The sequence below is a fragment of the Aythya ferina genome (genome assembly GCF_964211825.1).
Source record: "Aythya ferina genome assembly, chromosome: 1".
In the NCBI taxonomy this organism is placed as follows: domain Eukaryota; kingdom Metazoa; phylum Chordata; class Aves; order Anseriformes; family Anatidae; genus Aythya; species Aythya ferina.
The window spans coordinates 126,184,378-126,204,144 of NC_140296.1; the positions used below are offsets into that span (position 1 = coordinate 126,184,378).

Genomic DNA, 19,767 nt, shown 5'->3' on the forward strand with positions numbered 1-19,767 from the left:
GCTCTTTCTATGTGCTCAGTCACACCTACTGTGTGCTCTAAGGGCTGGTTCCAGTGTGAGGAATACATTCCAGAGGATGCTGTTTGGGTGAAACACTTAAGCCATTATTTGTCTGCTTCTTTGACTCCAAGCCTTTTCCCTATTTGCACAAACCTGGAGATACAAACTTATTTGACACTGCGAATCATAGAACCGCTCAGAGGTGCTTTTCTGAAAATACACAGTATCTGCAGTTTATTTTTCAGTTTGGTATGAGGGAACAAGGGATTTTCAAGCATGGGCTTTTTCCTCAGGCATGCATCCCATGGATGACTCAGGGCAGATAAGTCTCTAGTCCTTCACCAGCCGGTAGATGTGATGCTGGGCACCATGGTCACTAGCTGACACCTCAAAAACATATGCTATGCACAGCAAGGTCTCCTGTGTGTCCCTGTTTGTCACAACCTAGACAGAAAAGGAAGAAGACAGAAGCTGAGATGGCATCTGCTGTTTCTCTGCTTACATATTCCAACACATAGAGCAAAAAGTCATTAATAAGCAAAGAACAGAACCATAGGAACGATGCACAACTCAGCCACCACATGCCCTAATCTATGTGCACACACCCCCAAGGGAAGCACTTTTGCAGCAGCAGGGCTACAATGCAGTGAAGAGACAGGGAGGTGAGCAGAGTCTACAGAGGAGAATAGAAAGCTGTGACCAAGCAGCAACCACCCAAATGGAAGCAGGTCCACTCTACTCCCCACCCCCTGGTGTTACAGGTTTCATCAGAGAAGGGATCTGCAGAAAAGTATTTTTGCTCTGTTTGTTGGGTTTAGAGAGGCCATCTCCTGTTGCACATTCACTCCTGCTCATGTGATGGTATACCACAGCCATGAACAATTCTTTCCCACCATCTGATCCTGCTTGTCAGTGGTAGGCACAGACCATGAGAATTAGAGAATATATCTCATTTTACAGGAGATATTAAGAGCAACCATTTTTCATCTCCCCAGTCAGGGGTAGAAAATTCTCAGCATGCTGTTCAGGAAGCAGGACTGCAGGTCTACAAAGGTAATACAAAAAAGGCTGTGCTAGCACCCACATGAGATATGCCTCTCTGTGACAGGAGGTGAGAAAAGGACATGAGATTACTGAAAACATAAAGCTCCAGATGAAGTATAAATATATGACAATTTTGTTCACTAAATTTATAGCAAGCACTGGCCTAAATGTGGAATGACACATGCAGAAAGCAGTTACAGCATTTCTCAGTATAAATGACAGCATACATGCTTTCAATCTCTCTGCCCCTGCCCACTTCATGCCTTTGCTCATCTAAAAAAACCCTTAGCACTTATACTTATCTTTTCTTCCACATGCTAAAGAGCTTAGTAGAAACATAAAAGAGTAAAGCCTCCTTTACCTCATACCCTCGGATGTATAATGATATTATTAACTTTGTTTTATAGCCAAGATACATGAGCCACAAATCAGAGCCACAGCACCTCCAGAGAATGGAATAAACACCACTTCTTTGCAGCCTGTAGAATCTCTTCCACTTACCCAACTTCAGGTTTTCTGGGCAAAGATCTGAGACACATCTTGTAGAGGCGAGCACAGAACTCACAGTCCACTAGGATAATCCACCTTTTAGGATGACTTTGCCCTTTTCCCAAATTTAGGCTGCATCCGAGCCAGGAAAGACTCCTGGTATAATACAGGCACTAATGCAATCTAGTTACTGTAGCCTTGTAGTACTACACTACCTAGAGGTTGCAGTGATTCATGAATGTGTCATAGAGCTTCCCCTAACATGTCTCTTCCTTTACTTGCCTTAATATTCTTTCAAGGTTCAGGATGGTACTAAGAAAACTTTTTTGGTTTGTTCTTTTTTCCTACCAGGCCTGGGTGAAGAACTCTCCCCATGACAAAATTATATAGTTATTTAACAATGTTCTTGCTTTATTAACTTGCAAAAAGTACCAGGGCACAGATAGGACCTCAATGTCCACCTAATAGTGGAATGAGTACTTTCTTCACTATGTCTTCGCATCCTTCTCCTTACTGTATGTCTCTGCCTCATCAATTCTCCCTTTATCTGTCTTTTCTTTTCCCTGTTATGCAGGCCTCTCAAATTCTACTACTTCTCTACATGACCTACGATCTCTAGAGCTCCTGTCTTGAGGTGCAATACACATGAGAAACACTAACTACAATTAGATGCTGAGCTGTAAAAGGAATCTGCTTTGACTCACAACAGTGAACTCCTGCATGGGGCTTACATGTTTCCAAGCTCCAACGAAAACAGTTCAAAGTCCCACCTGTAAGATAGTAAAGTTCTCCAGCACACTGTTCATCATATACTTCTCAGGAAGGTGCTTGAGTTTATGAATGAAGTTTATCATGTATTCACAAAGAGGGGAACGGTGAATGCGATAGGAATAGTGTCCGTTTTCATACCGTGCATACTCTGTCTGCAATGTAAAATAGAAAAGGGGCATATGTCACATCAATAACAATCACATAAAAGGACTCAGAAAAAAAAAAAAAAAAAAAAAGACTTAAAGACTTTGTCAAAGCTCCTCCTTATGAGAGTTTCTGGACAGCCTTACACAGAGGGATTTTTTTGGTTTTCATACACATCTTAGCTCCTGTATATTTCATCTTCCTTTGAACAGAAACTGATGCTTGTTTGTATCATTTCATAGCAGACTCTTAGATGCCCTTTACCTCCTTTCACCTCAGGAGCTTGATTTCCTTTCCCATACACCATGAAACCTTTCCCTGACCTAAATAACCTATCATGCAAATCCATAACCAGACTCCAGGCATGTCTATCATATGACTGGAGATGAGTCTTGGGAAAGAACATAGCTTGAACTGACTGCTGACACCGGAACATCTGGTGTTCTGCACATGGCTGCTGCTTTGAGAAAGACAGCAGCAGGAAGCAAGTCAGAGCAGCTCTCTTAGCAGCTGAATGTCGTATCAGAAAACGTCTCTTCAACAGCAGTTATACACATAATTATGCAGCTTCACTGTTGCTAGAGCTGTAAGTATGCAAGCACTGAGATAAGCCTCAAAAAATCGTAAGACTATAGTCTGCAAATGATTACAGTCTATTCACTAATTACTGTAGTCTATGATCTGTTTTCACCTTTCAGGACTACAAAACAGAAGTCCAGGTTTCCTAGCTTTTTTTTGCTCCCCAGAAAATCCAGATAATCACCTGAAAGTCTTACATATTCCCAAGTCTTCAGAAACTGAGATTTAAAGAAAAAGCATCAAGCAATATGAGGCCTTCCATAAAGTCCTGAAAATGCCATGGTGAAGACTGGAACAATTTTGCATGTCTCCAAAATAATAATCTATGGCATCCATCTCCCTGGTGGGAAGCATGGGATATATTTCACCTTTAGATATATGCAGCATGCAAATACTTGAAGTGACAGAACAGCAGCCAGAGGACCTTGCACACAAAGGTCTGCTCCCTACCTCCACTTTCTCCACCACCTGCTTTCCAAAGGAACACACTTTAGTGGAACAGGTAATGACCATGTTTTCCGGGCTCTCATATTGGCTGGAAACACCATAGAAAGATCTGGATTCATCTTCAATGTTGGTGTTCAAATCAGCCTGCCAAAAGTAAAAAAATAAAAACAAAGGAAAAATAGATGATTATCAAGTACCTGTTGTGTGTTTTTTTTTTTTTTACCATTACCTGAATGGATTTTGCTTAGCCAGGACTGTCCCAAGCTCCAAAGCAGATCAATGTGCATCAAGCAAGCAGGAGAAATCTGAAGAGTATACACTAAAATCCAGTTGGAAACTTCAAAAACTTCTTCAGAAAAACTTGGTAGGGATTTGTACATATTTGGGGAAAATATGAACATTAAAATTTGAACATCAAAAATGTATGGCATGGCCTCTTGCTTTAGCTGATATTTACCATAACAAGGCAGTGAGAGAACAACATGGAGGTACACAAAGCATCTGGAGAGCAGACAGGAGGGCATTGTAGAGTCAGAGCAATGCAACGGATAGGCTATACTGGGCTGCTTCACTTAGAAGGAAAAATAAGGGTAGAATAACTGGAATAAAGTTCTTCCACTCAACAAATGCATGGAAAGAGACAGAGCAGGGAGAAGGAGTGTGTGAGTACACACACACACACACATGCTGTGCTCAGGTACAGTGATTTGAAGAATGTAATTAAATAGGATGCAACAAAAAGAATGTAGGTAGTTCAAGGATCCAGCCCAGTTCCACCTGAATACAAACCCATCTTCATTAGTAGCCACAGTTTTGGAATGTGGGTGCCTAAGTTTGGCCAACTGAAGCCTCATGTTGGGACCTAGCTCATTGAAATCGTGGTTCTCTGAAGAGTCCACTGGGGGTCATTCAAACTACATTTAAGAAAAGAAGAAGTGACATTCACTTACACTTTGAAAACACAAAGAGTGTGTGGGAATATCCAGTTCAGCTTCCTCCGTTTCAATACTAACAGGGTAGATCTCTGTACTCTATAAGCCCAGGTGCTACCTTACTTCATCAGAAAAGCAATGATCAGTTCCCATAGGCTGTTTCAGCCTATTCTATACTTTCTGCTGAACTGAGGGAAACAGGAAACTGTAGAAATTGTATTCCTGCTACAGTGGATACAGCATGAATAGGATTGTATTCGATGTGATTCTAGTGTGGTTTTCTTAGCTGATGTCATTGATGATTGTTTTCACCTGAGAACTAGAGTAAGACTTAGGACAAGCAACACTAACATTGGAAATGGAGAATCTCAATAACGAATGTCCTTTTTCTATGCCATTTACAATACCTGTCTCTTCTCTATTACGAGATAATACTGTTAACTTATTTCTCTGAAGTAGCAATTTCAAAAAAGATTTAAGTCAATCGACATCTGTGCTGCTGATAGAAAGTGCCAATCCAGCCTTCTCCCCATCTGCAGCAACACAAGCCTGCTGCTGCCATTGTGCTACCATTAGCAATTGTACAAGTCTGTGATTAAGCCAGATGAGAAAACTAATTGCAGCCAAAACAGTTTTTTAAATTTTGTTGTGGTTTTGGTAGGATAGTTTTCAGTCAGACAAGAAAGATTTGGATCCTCACAAAGCTATAGGGGCTGGAAGAGGTATACGTACATGAAAACTAAGGGCTGCCTATTTTGATAGCAACACACACTGGGAATCTGTACCTCAGTACCTCATGCCCTCTCGTTCCTCTTGTACTGGCACAAACTTTTGTGTAGTTGTAGTACAAAAGTCATTGAGGAATTACTCAGCTAGCTCTTCATGGGATCGATCACTTCCTTGACCTGTTTCAAAACCACTTGTGTATATTCAGACAATGTGTGTTGGGAGGATGGGCAGCAATGGGGAAAGCAGAAGGCACATCTGCTTCTACTAGTAAATGCTGGGTTTGAGCAACTCTAGCGGGAACTAGAAACCTGCTAGAAGCCTTTTTGTTGCCACTCCTTTCAAGTTAAGTTTTGGCTCTGCACAATCAGGCTGAAACTTTCCTGTACCACAACACTCACCAGCAGCTCCCACCTCGCAGAGGTATTGCCAGTAGTGACGACAAAGGCGCTAACAGGAAGAGCAGTCATGTAGTAATGTGCAGTATTTCTTTACAGTCCAATTCCCCTAGCTGTTAACTTGCCACCTCAGGCATACGAAGGATGAAGAGATGACAGCAAAAAAAAAAAAAAAAAAAAAACATCTCCTCATTTATTTCAGAAAATCCAGTTCCATTTACCATTTAGCACAACACTGGGACATTGCTGCTACTCTGCATTTGTGCATGCATATTTCCACCTAAAGAACTACCATCTCCGTTTGATAATGATATCACAGAAAATCCAAGCCAACAATCCAATAAAATCCAATTATCATGATTTTTTGTTAAAGTACAAACTCAGAAAGACAGATTTTGGACAGGTTTTTCATAAAGTACATTGAGCAGTGCATCTCCTGGAATATCTCATAGACAAGCAGCTGTAGCATCCAGATAATTCTAGCAGTACAAATATTCAGTCCAGACAAGATGACAGGATAGTCTAATGTTCTAGAGTAAATGCTGGAAGCATTAGGGATGGATACACAGCTTTCAATCTGCTTGTTTTCTTAATTGAGAGCATAACAGCACAGTATTTAAATACATGATCACAAATCACTCTTCAAAATACAAGGTGTTGCCCACAGTTTCTACAAATATCCTTAATAGTTGTGTCATTCACACCACAGACTATGATGAAAGAAAAGCCATTTGTCAAAATGGTTTACTTTTTTTTTCTATAATTCCCTCCTCTCTCCAACCCCCTCTTTTAAGTAGAATGTCTCCCTCTGAAATAGTGACAAATCTTCAACCATTGTAAACCTGCTTGGCTCTATATATAACACATCCACACCAGTTTGCACCAGCTATGCACCCAACCCTTTACGTTTTCCTAAACTCATCATCTCCTACATGCCACTATACCACGAACACCCTCTGGTTTATCAGGTGATAGCTGTACAAAGCCAGCAAATATTTTATGCAGTGTTATACTTCCACAGTCTGTCAAAACTTGAGCAGCATATGTAGACAAATCCAGGCTAACTTTTACCTGGTAGAACCAGTTTTAATAGGAGCAAGGCACAAGCATTACAGGCTTGATCATAATTCAGGTTGCCTAGTGAATTGTTAAGTTCACGAAGCAGTCACTGCTATCTAATTTTCCCCACTGTATTTATGCAGATACCTCATTTGCACTACCAATACACATGTATTAGAGAGAAGCAATGTTACTTTTTTCTGGCTTGGGTTTTTACTGAGTTACCACAATGCTAATTTATTGTAGAATCATAGAATGTACCTACCCTCCCTCCTTCTTCGCCCTCTCCCCCGCCCCCGCCCTGTCAAGGCCAGGGATGCCACCCACTAGATCACTAGATCACCTTGTCTTGAACACCTCCAGGAATGGAGCCTCCACAACCTCTCTGGGCAACCTGTTCCATTGCCTCACCACCCTCTGAGAGAAGTATTTCCTCCTAACCTCTAATCTAAATCACTCCTCTTTTAGTTTAAAACCATTCCCCCTTGTCCTGTCATTATCCAAGCAAAAAGTTGCTCTCTATCTTTTTTATAAGCCTCCTTTGAATATTGAAAAGCTGCAGTAAGGTCATCCCAGAGCCTTCTCTTCTTCAGGCTGAACATCCCCAGCTCTCTCAGCCTTTCTTCATATGAAATGTGCTCCACCCCTCGGATCAACTTTGTGGCCCTCTTCCAGACTCATTCTAACAGATCCACATCTTTCTTGTGCTGGGCGCCCCAGACCTGGATGCAGCACTCCAAGTAGGGCCTCACAAAGGCAGAGCAGAGGGGGACAATCACCTCCCTCCACCTGTTGGCCACACCTCTATTGATGCAGTCCAGGATGCAGTTGGTCTTCTGGGCTGCAAGTGCACACTGCCAGCTCTTGTCAGCTTTCCATCCACCAGCATCCCCAAGTCCTTCTATGCAAGGCTGCTCTAAATGAGTTCTTCTACCAGTCTGTCCTCATGCCTGGGATTGCCCTGACCCAGGTGCAGCACCTTGCACTTGGACTTGTTGAACCTCATTAGGTTCACATGATCCCACTTCTCAACTTTGTCCAGGTCCCTTTGGATGGCATCCCTTCCTTCTGTTGTACTGACTGCACCACTCAGCTTGGTGTCATCTGTGAACTTGCTGAGGGTGCACTTAATGCCACTGTCTATGTCATTGATAAAGATATTAAACAGGACTGGTCCCAGGATGAACCGCTGAGGGACACCACTTTTCACCAGCCTCCAACTGAACATAGAGCCATTGACCACCACTCTCTGGGTTTGGCCTTCAGGCCAGATGTCAAGGCAGCTAACTGTATTGCTTATTTGGTTTATTTGACCTATACTCCAGCTGTCTGAATAAAGATTAATTCCTTTTCTTCTCAAAAGAGGAACCAGACTAGGAGTCCTTCACAATAGTGTTCAGCTATATCTTGGGCTGGGGGGGATAAACACAATGAAAAAAAACATACGTGAAATCTCAGCAACTCTAGGGAAGGAGAGCAGCACTGGCTGAGGACTTTGATTCATGTTTGTAGCAGAATGGAGCTGCAACACCTCAGACGGATACTGCTGGCAGCTCTGTGGAGGGACCTGGGGATCATGGTGGACAACAAGTTAACCATAAGCCAGCAGTGTGCCCTTGTGGCCAAGAAGGCCAATGAGATCCTAGCCTGCATCAAGAGGGCTGTGGACAGCAGGTTGAAAAAGGTGACCCTCCCCCTCTGCTCAACACTGGTGAGGCTACACCTGGAGTTCTGCGTCCAGTTCTGGGCTCCCCAATACAAGAGGGACATGGAGCTACTGGAACAAATCCAGCAGAGGGCTACTATGATCATGAGGGGACTGGAGCAACTCTCTTACAAGGACAGGATGAGAGAGCTGTGCCTGTTTAGCCTATAAAAGAAAAGGCTGAGAGGGGATTTCATCAATGTGTATAAATACCTGTAGGGAGGGGTGTCGAGACAGTGGGAAGAGACTCCTTTTGGCAGTGCCCAGTGATAGGATGAGAAGCAATAGGCACAAACTGAAACCCAGGAAGTTCTATCTGCATATGAGGAAAAACATCTTTACTGTAAGGGTGAGGGAGCAGTGGAACAAGTTGCCCATGGAGGCTGTGGAGTCTCCTTCTCTGGAGATATTCAAAACTCACCTGGATGCCATCCTGTGCAATGTGTTCTAAGTGACCCTCCTTGGCAGGTATGTTGGACTAGATGATCTCCAGAGGACCCTTCCAACCTCAATTATTCTGTGATTCTATATGTAAATATAAGGCCAAAGAACCACAGCAGCTCAGGAGTCGAATCCCAATACACTAGTTTTCCCTCCTACGGAGATTATTACTTCCAAAGGGAGATGACAATTGAGGGGAAAAAAAAAACAATAACATGTGCCATAGCCAATCTAACCTCAAGTATCAAGTGGACAGTCAGGTTGATATGCCTAATCCCTAATGAATCCCTAATGGATGCAGTTACACTTCCCATGATTGCACAAGGACAAAATCTTGCTTTATATAATAGAATCTCTAATGACCAAAAAAGATATTGCTTTTAACTTATCATCTGAAAGTGATACAGACTCCATGCCTAGATTCTTATGAGCTCCTCATCAACAGGAATCAAAACCATATTGTCACTTTGGGGAAAGGATTCTTCCTTTCTCTTCACTTCCAGTGTTTCTTCCTCTAAGCTCCTCATCAACAGGAATCAAAACCATATTGTCACTTTGGGGAAAGGATTCTTCCTTTCTCTTCACTTCCAGTGTTTCTTCCTCTAAGCTCCTCATCAACAGGAATCAAAACCATATTGTCACTTTGGGGAAAGGATTCTTCCTTTCTCTTCACTTCCAGTGTTTCTTCCTCTAAACAAAAGTTTGTGCCAAATCACACCTCTTCCTGTGCCTGCTCACATATCTCTCTGCCCAGAATGTACCAAGTATGAAACCAAGCAGAGGAAGGTCTGTCCAGTACATTCCATGCCTCAAAGATACAAGGCAATAATATTAATTATAACTTAGAGTGAATTAATTTCCCCATCAATTCATCAAGTGGGAAGGCCAGTCCTCACTTTATAGTCTGGGAATGCATGGACTTCTTGAAGACATAACACTAAATGTGATTCAGATTTGGAGGCTAGAACCTAGGTCTCCGAGCTCCTCAGTGGCAAATACACTAGCATATCCAACAAATCATGAGATAGCTCTTGCACACATTCCTTACTCCATCCTAGGCAGCCAAAGGAAAGACAGTTGGGATTTAAGAAAGACCCCACCCAATGGGATGAGTTGCCTTGTCCCCCAGGCTCCTAGCAGCCACTGCTAGCAACATGGAGCAGAAGCAACATTTAAGCTGGTTGGGTGCTGTCAGCATTCAAACAGCTGTTCACATTTCTTCAAGGGCAAAGAAGAAGAATAAATAAAAGAGACATATTACAAGCTAAATGTGATTGATGAGCCACTGACTGGACCATACTACTTTATCTGAAAAAGTCAGGGCTCTTGCCTTCTGTCCAAGAAATTCCAGATGCAAGAAGGTGTGCACACTTTAGCCTGCTCATAGCAACAATCTAATGTGTCTGGAATGCATTCAACTTACTGTGCAAGCTCAGCAGAGATGACATACTCGTCTTCAGCTTGCCTGTTGAATTCCAAATATACTGAAATTACAGTCACTGAGGTGTCTGTGGAAATAGGTCTCAGAGATCTACAGATTGCATTCAAGAGAGTTGATTTGCCTGTTTTGGTGCTAACATCTGAGATTTCCTCCTTTATGGAGAAGTAAGCAATTTTTTTAAATGCAAAAAAAAAAAAATCTAGACAGAAGAAAATGGATTTATTTGGGGAAAGGCATAGTAATCCTGAACAAGGCTAGTACTACTTTTTTTTTTTTCTTTCTTTTAAAAAATCATCTTGGTGGTCTGAGTTCTTAGCAGCTCTGCCGCAAACAGTTTAGATGAGCCTGTGTTTATTACTCAATAACTGCAACCCCAGGAAAGAAACACTTACAGAAAAGTTGGCATTGTACAGTGTCCTAACAACACTAAGTTTTTTGTCTGATCTTTGGTGGGAGTGAGTTTCGTAACTGATTACTGAGAAAGGCCTCGTTCCTGCTAGGATAAGGCTATGAATCAAAATTTCTCAGAAACTTTTCACAAAGGGAAATGTGACCTTTGAGAATCAGTCTTCAGCTTATCTGAGGTTTTGAAAAGCAGTAACTGGACAAGAGTCCAAGTTGTAGTAAATGTTGTGAGAAACCATAGCTTGACAATACCTTGCACATATGTCCCACGGTCAATGGAAAGGCATATGGTAAGCAATTCTTTAAGAATGTTTCAAAATGTGTGCCACTACCTCCAAGAAAGGTGCAAGATGGCAGTTCCAGAGGTAGACAAAAATTGCAGGTCTTGCAATCAATTAGGTTAGCTTAGCTAGCCACCAAGGATTGTGTAATTTTAACACCCAGCGGACAGATTGCCTCAGCAATTCAATGTGCTTTTTGCTGCCAACAATATCTGTTCTGTTGAACACTCTGGGGAATAACATTGGTGAAAAAAGTGTCACCGATTGACATAGAGATCCCTTACATAAGCTAGCAAATGTTAGGAGGTGTTGCTGTTGGCTGCAGGTGAAATTAATGCACTGTCAAATCAGATCCATTCTCAAAAAAAAAAAAAAAAAGGTAAAAGATCTTAAAAATCAGGATGGAAGGCATAAGGCATACAGGACAAGGTGACAAAGGGAATTTGCACTGCTGCTGTGCTGACTGGATTTGCCTGGGAGAGGAGAGTAGCCAGGTGCAGGACGTGCACTCTAGCCCACCCCTCCAGCCCCTTCCACTAAAGTATAATTCATTTAATGGAAAGAAACCACACAGTGATTTGACTGATTCGACTTGCCTATCACTGATGAGAAATTATTACATGTTTTCATCATTGACAGGAAAGGTCTCCTAAGCAATTCCCTTGATAATACCCCAATGCAGATGTCTGCTCTGGACAAAGTACTGCCTATCCCGAATCTCTTTCTTTCTTTGTTTCTTTCTTTTTTATTTTTTTTCCTCACTTTCCTTCAATCTTTTAGTCATTTTCACAACTTCTGAAAGCTTTAAGATGCAAGTACACCATTCTACTAATGTGCAAAGCCCTGAAAACTCCTCTTCCCCAAACTATTAATAACGATGAATTTAGGAGGAGTTCATGGGGAGAAACAAGTAACAGGTGGTAGAGATAATATTACACTGGAAAAGAGCAGAGCTGCCACTGCCTATGTGTTGGAAGGCAAATGTCTCACATTCATTGTTGTGTGCTAGAATGCACTTGGAGCACGGAGAAATGTCACTGAGATATCATACACAACCTGCCAATCCAAGTCAAAGAGTTAGTTCATTGTACCAGACTTTCAAAGCCAAAATCAAGGAAGAATTGTGAACACTGCTTATCTTTCAAATTAGTAAACTTTTAACACTTAGCTATTGTAGAAATAATTTAAAGCACCAGTGAATAAATGTGAACTCTATATCTCAGTTCTACTATCTCCTGTGAAATGTCAAGAAATCTCAGACCTAGTGTTTGGAGTTAGGCTTCTAGTGCACAACAGATCATTGAATATATTCACTTCATAGTGCAGTACTGGCAGTTTCCTGACTCAGGTTCTTCAGGTGTAAAACTGCATAAATACAAAAACAATTTATTCAATGTCTTGATTTTTTTTTTCGTAAATCTTTGCCACCTGCAACCACCATTTCAGTTCAGAACCTCTGAAAAATACATTCATTATCTTCATGTCTCAAAACATACCTTAATAAGTATTTAATTACCCATCCAATTTTAGATTATCAGTAAGTTGCTTTTGGATAAGACTTTTAACTTAACAAAACAAACAAACGAACAGAACTATGAATTCAATAGTATAGCAATTGCTTTATCCAGCACCTTTGGACATCAGTGTACTCATACAGCTTTTCAGAGCAATCAGAGAATAAAATCCAAAAAATACTCTATCGTATACTGTTTACAGAGATATAAAGATGCAAAGATATATAAAAATCTCAGCTGAAATCTCATTTTTTTTCTGAAAACCTTTTTTTTTAATTACATTGTCTTATCTATGAAAAGCATTTGTTTAGGGAGGGTGAGGTGTGGCAAAAATGAACTTTTGAAAACAAGAACACTTTTTGCTCTTGCCCAGAGCCTGTAAAACATTTGGTCAAGCCCACACTTCCATATTTGGAAATACCAACATAATGTCACAGCTGGTCTCTCCTGTGGGCTGAGTTGCACCATCTATTGCAATACATAAAACTCACAAATTCCCATTATAAATGTGGCACAGTGCATTACAGTCATGGCTCATGTGCTTTGATTAAGTATAAGATTGAACTAACACAACATATGAAGCACATTGGAAGACTGAATTCAAAGTTTTCCAATAAAAAGCTTTGGATTAAAAAAAAAAAAATTGAAAAAAAATAATAATTTCTTCTGTTACTCTACCTTAGAGATCCTAGCTGAAATCTTACAACAGGATTAACGTAAGTAAGCATACCTGTAAAGCACAATACAAATCATAAAAGTGCCCCAACCCTCCTTCATCCAGAATAATGGCAGCAGGAGTCATGCTTTCATCCCCTTACTACTCTGAGAAACAAATACAAGACAGAATTATTTACTCCTTACAAACCTTATTTAATTTTATTCAATCAATGACTTTTCTTGTAAGCTTACTTGTAAGCAACATCCTTCAATGTCTCCACCAATAAAACCTGATGTCAACTCCAGACAGGACTCAACAATGCAAAGGTACCAAAAAACAAGTGAGAAAGCCAAAATATTAAATCAGAAATCCAGAAATATCACTGTTGTGAAGAGTACAAATGTAGACCCCCAGGGCATCATGTATAGTACCACTGACAGTAGAGGAAAGATTCTTCAAATCCTATGCCATATCTCTTTATGCAAACCAAGCTTCGATGAGTTGATACCCTCTGAACACCAGACACCCCATGTGGGCCCAGTGAGGGCCAACTCAATGACATTGCAACATGTAAATCCTTAAAAGCCTGATTCAAATTGGTCTGACATGGTATGTAGGCCACATTTACCCTTGTTATTAAAAAGAAGCAAAATCTCCAAAGCAAACCCCACAAGCACAAAAGTATGCTGTTTAGATAAATAAAATCACAGTTGCACTAGATCACAAGTTCATTGTGATTTTTCTCCCCTTAAGTCAAGGAATTCAGAGTGTTTTATTCTGTCTAGTTAACATCTCCCTATAAGCTCCTATTCTATGAGTCTATGATTCCCCGTTTTGTTTTGTTTTGTTCTTGGAAAACTTCCAAAGCACTTCCAAGTGATACCACAGAAGAGCCAGTCCTCTTCACCTTGGCACAAGCATTAATATGTGATCCCTACAGAACAAAGCACCTAAGCTTTGTTGCTGCTCCTACTTCTGCAAGGACCTCTTCTTAGAAGCTATTCCCTCTTAGCTTTTCCTTTCTTTTGTCACATCAGACTTCTGTTTCCTTTCTCAGACAGTTCTTAGTAGGGCATTTACTACCCAGACATCTGTCAAAGGAGACCCTTTCCAGCAAGATGCTGCTGTCTCTCCCAAGTATCTGCCATCCACAGGGAAATAGGGCTGGTATTTTACATTTTATTTCAACTTTCTCAAGCAGGCTTTGTTGTATTTTGACTGAGGCTAATCCCATTACCAATACAGCTCAGTAGTACACAATCTAGGGCAGTAAAAATGATGTGTCTCCAAGGAAAAATACCAGACACTTGAACAGCAGACTCCTAGCCAGCATTCTCCAATTCAGTTCTGGAAAGGCCAGGCTTGGGACAGCTGGGAAGACACATCAAGGCACTTAAATTAACTCCTCTTTCTCCTGAAAGCAATAGTTAAGAGGCTTTTTAATTCCAGTTTGTTTGAAGAGTATGAGATATGGAAGATCATTTCTCATCATCTCACTCCTGACCTGGGGTTGAATCATAAGTGGTAAGTTCAAGGTGAAAAGCTTCAAATCTCATTACAAATTCCCTCAGCCATCTAGCTTGCAACTGCCCCAAGCTCATATTATTTTTAATTGTGTAATATCTGTAATAATATTGATCATCAAAACTATTTTATTTGTATCCTGAAGCACAACGGCACAAATTTTTGCAAATTTAAGCTAACTCATGAAAATTCTATCCATGCCAAATTGAGTACATAGTTTTTTGCCAGGCTGATTTCTGCCAGCTTACCATAAGTAAACTCAGTAGTATATTAACAACATAATCCAATTTCATAATATGTCCCTCTTGTCTATTGTCTATCCTTGTGCCTGCAGTCAATACATATCTGTAAATCATTGGTACTTGGATAACACAAAATCCAGCTAATTAGACAGAAGAAGAGAAGGAAAAATGTTGCCTCTGACTGAGAATTTACTCAGCACTGAGAGAAGTGAATGCATATGCGTACACAAAGAAGAATTTTCTCCGAATTCTTCTCTTATACATAAATAAAAAATTCAAAATAAATGAATAAATAAATTCTAATTACCAAACTCCACAGATACAAGTCAAGAAGAACTCTACAAATGACACTCTGAAAGATATGTCTTGCTCCAGGCTGGAATGAGGGCCTTGTGCAATCGAGGAAAGATCCCCAAAGACAGCTGTGACTCTATTAAGTCTTCTGCACAGTGTAAATTTGTTGGAGCTGCTAGTCTTCTAACAGCTATAAGCTTTAAAGTGAGAATTTCATAGCAAATGGGTACCCTACAAAGGGCCCTTCCCTTACCCAGAACTTGACAAGGAAGAAGGCATTAGCTGGCCCCCTTTCAAACAGCTCCTTCAGGCCCCCTTTTTTCTCAGGGAACTTGTCATAGATCTGTCGGATATCCACTGCCTCGAGATAGGGATCATTGTAGCTAGGACTTGATTGCCCAATGTGCACGAACAGGTGTTTGTTATACTGCAAGAAGAAGAAAAGCATGGAATTAGGAAATTGTTCAGTACATTCTGAGCATACATTTCTTCATGGGAGAAAAGCTGACACTTTAGCAAACTGGTAGAGTCTGTCCCACCACAGAAAACCAAAAAGCTCATAAGATCATTTTAAAATATCCTCATGCTCAGAAAGCATGCAGTTCACTTATCAATCTATTCAGGGTGTATGAACAGTATACAGAAGGGGGTGCTGCCTAAAACTGTTTGAGTGATTACACAGAAAGCTCTGTACCCCCACACTACGCACTAAACCATCACTCCAGAACTGTGACAATAATTGTTCTGTCACCTTTATCCAGAAGTAACAGGCAAACACAGCCTGACTACTGGAATCACTGAAAATTTGACAGCACTTTCTAAAAAAGCAGAAAAATTAGCAGAAAGATATCAGCTAATACTAGCTCATGTTGTTATTTCTTTCTTATCAATGCATTCATGCTTCTTGCTTCTTCTGAAACATTGTGTATTGCTTTTTTTCCTATATTCAGTCCTAAACCATTGCCTCATGCCACTGTTATATAGTATGAAATGACTTGAGATGCAGAATGCTACCTGTCAGAAATCACTCAGTCAATAAACATCAAAGCTCCTTATCCTGTGAAGAACTGCCTAAATTCCTACAGCAAGATACCAGCCAAATACTACTATCTTTTCTGAACTGCAGTTATCCTGTCTCAGGGACAGGAAGTGTAACTGGTCCATCACCAACGTGTCTCAATATGCAATATCACAAGACTTCAGTGAGACAAGCAAGTCTTATTATTCCCATTTTACAGGTGGCAACACAGAAACACTCTGATTCACATTCATCCCAGTTGCCCCCAGATTTAAGTTCTCAGCACACCAGGGAGACTATGTAGCTCCATGTTATCTTAGCATCATCTGGTGTTGGATCTGTACTCCAAGTCTGAAAAAGATAGCTAGAATAGCCCTGCAGGGCCTGTTCCACCAGCTTATGATGTCAGTGCCTTGAGATCTGGTACGTGAACGACCATGACCCTGTAAAGGGAGGCCAGAAGCACACGGCACAGAGCTGGCTATATTGCTATAAGCAATTCTGTCCTCTAAGAGAGAGATTTATTTTAACTGGGTTGTTTCCCGAAGACGTATCCTCAGTAGAGCAATGAAGCAATTATTTCCATGTACATATAGTAGCATAACACATCCACAATGAGCAGAAGCTACCTGAATATCAAAAATAAATGAGGGGTAGAAGTCAGGTGTTTATCTTACTGTATCTTGATCTTGTTGCTGTTCCAAGAATGCAGAGAATTCTAACATCCAAAGTTTGGAGCTAGCAACCCTTCGTCCTTGCCAAGCTGGTACTGATGGTGAAGGGGAAAGACCAGCAGGAGACTCAAACCCTAAATACACAAGATTTATGTATCAAAATTTGGAAATAGACAAGTTGGTAATAACTTTCCAGAAAAGCACCTGTTGTCAAAGCTGATTAATTACATTTTCATCTAACTTCATAATGCAGAAATATCATTCACAATTCACATGTGGTTTCTCAATCCACATGTGCTCTAAACGGCTTTTCAGTCACCCTCTGCTAAGACAGTAATGTCATGGTTGTCATGACTGTAAAAGACAATCTACCTGGTTTTGACACCAGAGAAAACATGTTCAGCAACTTTAACAGGACCTGGACTGGGCCCTAAATGAGCAGAGGAATAGGCTGTTTTAGTATCAGAGAATGAAGCAATACCATTAACATGATCATTAACTTCTCAAACTGAGGATGTTGAGAAGAAAAAGACATTTATTGTTCCATTTAATAAGGAATTGTAAAGGCAATCATGTTATGACAAAAAATACTGTTGTAGTATATGCATCATGGTGGAAGAGCAATAGAGATACATAAGCTTTCATTTTATGTTTAGCTATGAGGAAAAGAAACACCCAAACAACTAACCAAAATAGGATAAAATGCGTGTGTGTGTGTGTGTGTGTGTTTATTTAAATAAACCAAAATTAAAGTGCTTCAGCTCTCTCAATAAAAGGATGGAAAATGGTGATAAGGGGAAATCATATAAAATTAATTTTGGATGCACTAAAATTTTTCAGTAGGTAAAAAGACTTTAAAAAAATAACTGCATCATTTTTTTAAAGTGTTAGCTATTTTTGAAGTTAGCACAATTTCAAAGCAAGGAACTGCATTCTCTTACCTACCTGGTAGTGGCAGCGGAGGCTGTACAGCATATGGTTGTTGAGAAAAAGGTTTCACACTACAGATATACACAGAGAGATGGTTAAAAATAACAAGAAAATAACCAAAAATAAATAAATAATTAAAAGGGAAAAAAAAAAAAAGGAAAAGACACTTGATCAACGGTTTACACAGATTAGATGATTAAATCAAACCCTTTTCATTTCTCCCAGAATGGCTTCTATTCTTCTACAAACCACTTTTCCCCATATTAATAGCCTATTGGTGTCTGTTACCAATAGCCTATTAGTATCTAATACTAGTAGTCTATCTATTCCTATCTGTTCCCTGTGCCTGTCTGTTCCCTGATCTGCTCCACAAACATCAACAACAGCACCAGAAGAGAGCAAGAACACATAGCCAGGGTGAAGAACATAGACCATATCCCTTCCAGCCACTTGTCCTTTCTGTGGCTTAAATTGTTCACAGAAACATATCCTGTTAAGTTACGTGATAAAAAGTTTGTCTCCACACACTCAAAAGTAGCACAGAACAATGGCAGGCAGAACAACCTGAATTATGAATGATGGAACCTGGATGGTGACTGTAAGTCCAGTTCATGTGTGTGTGTGTTTATTTTTGTGGGAGGCAAACTAGGGAGATTGAAGACCCAGACCCAGCTACTGGATGGACCGTGCATCTACACCCAGCTACCAAAGCGATTCACTCTGTGTGTTTTTGCACATACATGTGTGTGTGTGTGAGTGAGGGGCCTGCAACAGCAAACGGAGTGGAGTTGCAGCCTCTGGGGTTCACATGCTTGGGTGCCAGCAAAAAGGGAGACAATGGATCCATGGATAGCTTCTGGATAGAGTGCACACACCCAGCTACTGGATGGATCCATGTCATTTGTTTATTTCATACAAACACCTTTACCTTGATCAGCCAGAGATGGGTAAAGGATGAGGCTGTTGGTGCCGTTTGTATTTCTACAAATGCTCAGAGTCTGTTTGTGTTGTTTGTTTATGAAGACATAGGGTTTTATCTGTTTAAGACTCTCTTGTGACCCTCAGTTTGTCTTCAACTATGGACCTTAATTTAAGTCTCAGATCCACTGTTACGGAATCTGTCTGAGAACAAAGACCGCATTATCTTAGCATTTCATAAATCTTGAAATAGCTAATGGTGTTCCTCAAGGAGGATAAAGGAAGCACCTGCTTTAGACACTCAGATGAAGGAATACTCACTCTTGAGAAGATCCAGCTTGGCCTGGCAAAGGTCCTTGCCAAAACTGCAAAACAACAACATACAGGCAATGGTCATCACTCTCAGGACAGAGTTAAAAAGCCAGACTTGCCACTGTCTAAAGAAAGAAACTGCAGGCTCACAGACTTAAAGATGTGACTTTGCTACATTCATTCACTTCTTGATTTACTCGTTCTACTTTCTTGATTTAATACTTGTGGAGGTGCTCACTGGTCTTGGTTTTCTTTTTACATGTTACTGGTAGTGACATGCAAGAAACTGACCCAACAGTGTTTTTTAATGTGAAATGTTATGTACACGTTCTTGTACCTCCATCTTCTGAGGGATTCCCCCTCTTGGATGGACCATTTTCTCCAGGAAAACTTTGCAGAAATATTTTGGCAGAAATCACTGCTCAGCAAATCTTACTAGGTCCAACACAAAGAATGTAGGATGCTGAGAGGCCTCCTCTCTTAAAGTTTTTATGTAAGGGCCATCAATTTGTGATCTAAACACTCAGAATGAGGTTGGGAATGATGGGCTTGAGAAAGGGTTAGGGTGGCCCAAATTGTTTTATCCAAGATCCTGGACTAAGAAAGGGGTACAGACACCTAAAAATATTTCAGGAAGGTGAATACCCAGAGGATCTCTGATTGTTCTTTCACTTGTGTCATAAAATAAAATAAAATAAAATAAAATAAAATAAAATAAAATAAAATAAAATAAAATAAAATAAAATAAAATAAAATAAAATAAAATAAATAAAAACACTGTTATTTTGCATCAGTGTGAGCAAAGAATCAGACTCAAACTT

At 40.4% G+C, this 19,767-nt stretch overlaps 1 protein-coding gene across 3 annotated transcripts in view; it reads right to left on the bottom strand.

Annotated features, from left to right (window-relative positions):
• Window positions 1-203: 203 nt before the first annotated feature.
• The window catches only part of TEAD4 (TEA domain transcription factor 4), a 59,208-nt gene continuing 39,644 nt past the window's right edge, over window positions 204-19,767 (bottom strand). For 2 of the 3 annotated variants that reach the window (XM_084502763.1, XM_084502764.1), the window contains 7 exons: window positions 18,956-18,999; window positions 17,732-17,787; window positions 16,790-16,920; window positions 15,348-15,521; window positions 3,478-3,618; window positions 2,304-2,456; window positions 204-444 (listed from right to left, as the gene is read on the bottom strand). In XM_084502763.1, the coding sequence (XP_084358889.1) occupies window positions 331-444; window positions 2,304-2,456; window positions 3,478-3,618; window positions 15,348-15,521; window positions 16,790-16,920; window positions 17,732-17,787; window positions 18,956-18,999 (813 nt within the window). In that variant the 3' untranslated portion in view covers window positions 204-330. Of the gene's footprint in view, window positions 445-2,264; window positions 2,457-3,477; window positions 3,619-15,347; window positions 15,522-16,789; window positions 16,921-17,731; window positions 17,788-18,955; window positions 19,000-19,767 lie in introns of all 3 variants that reach the window. The other variant, XM_084502765.1, reaches the window with a different exon arrangement.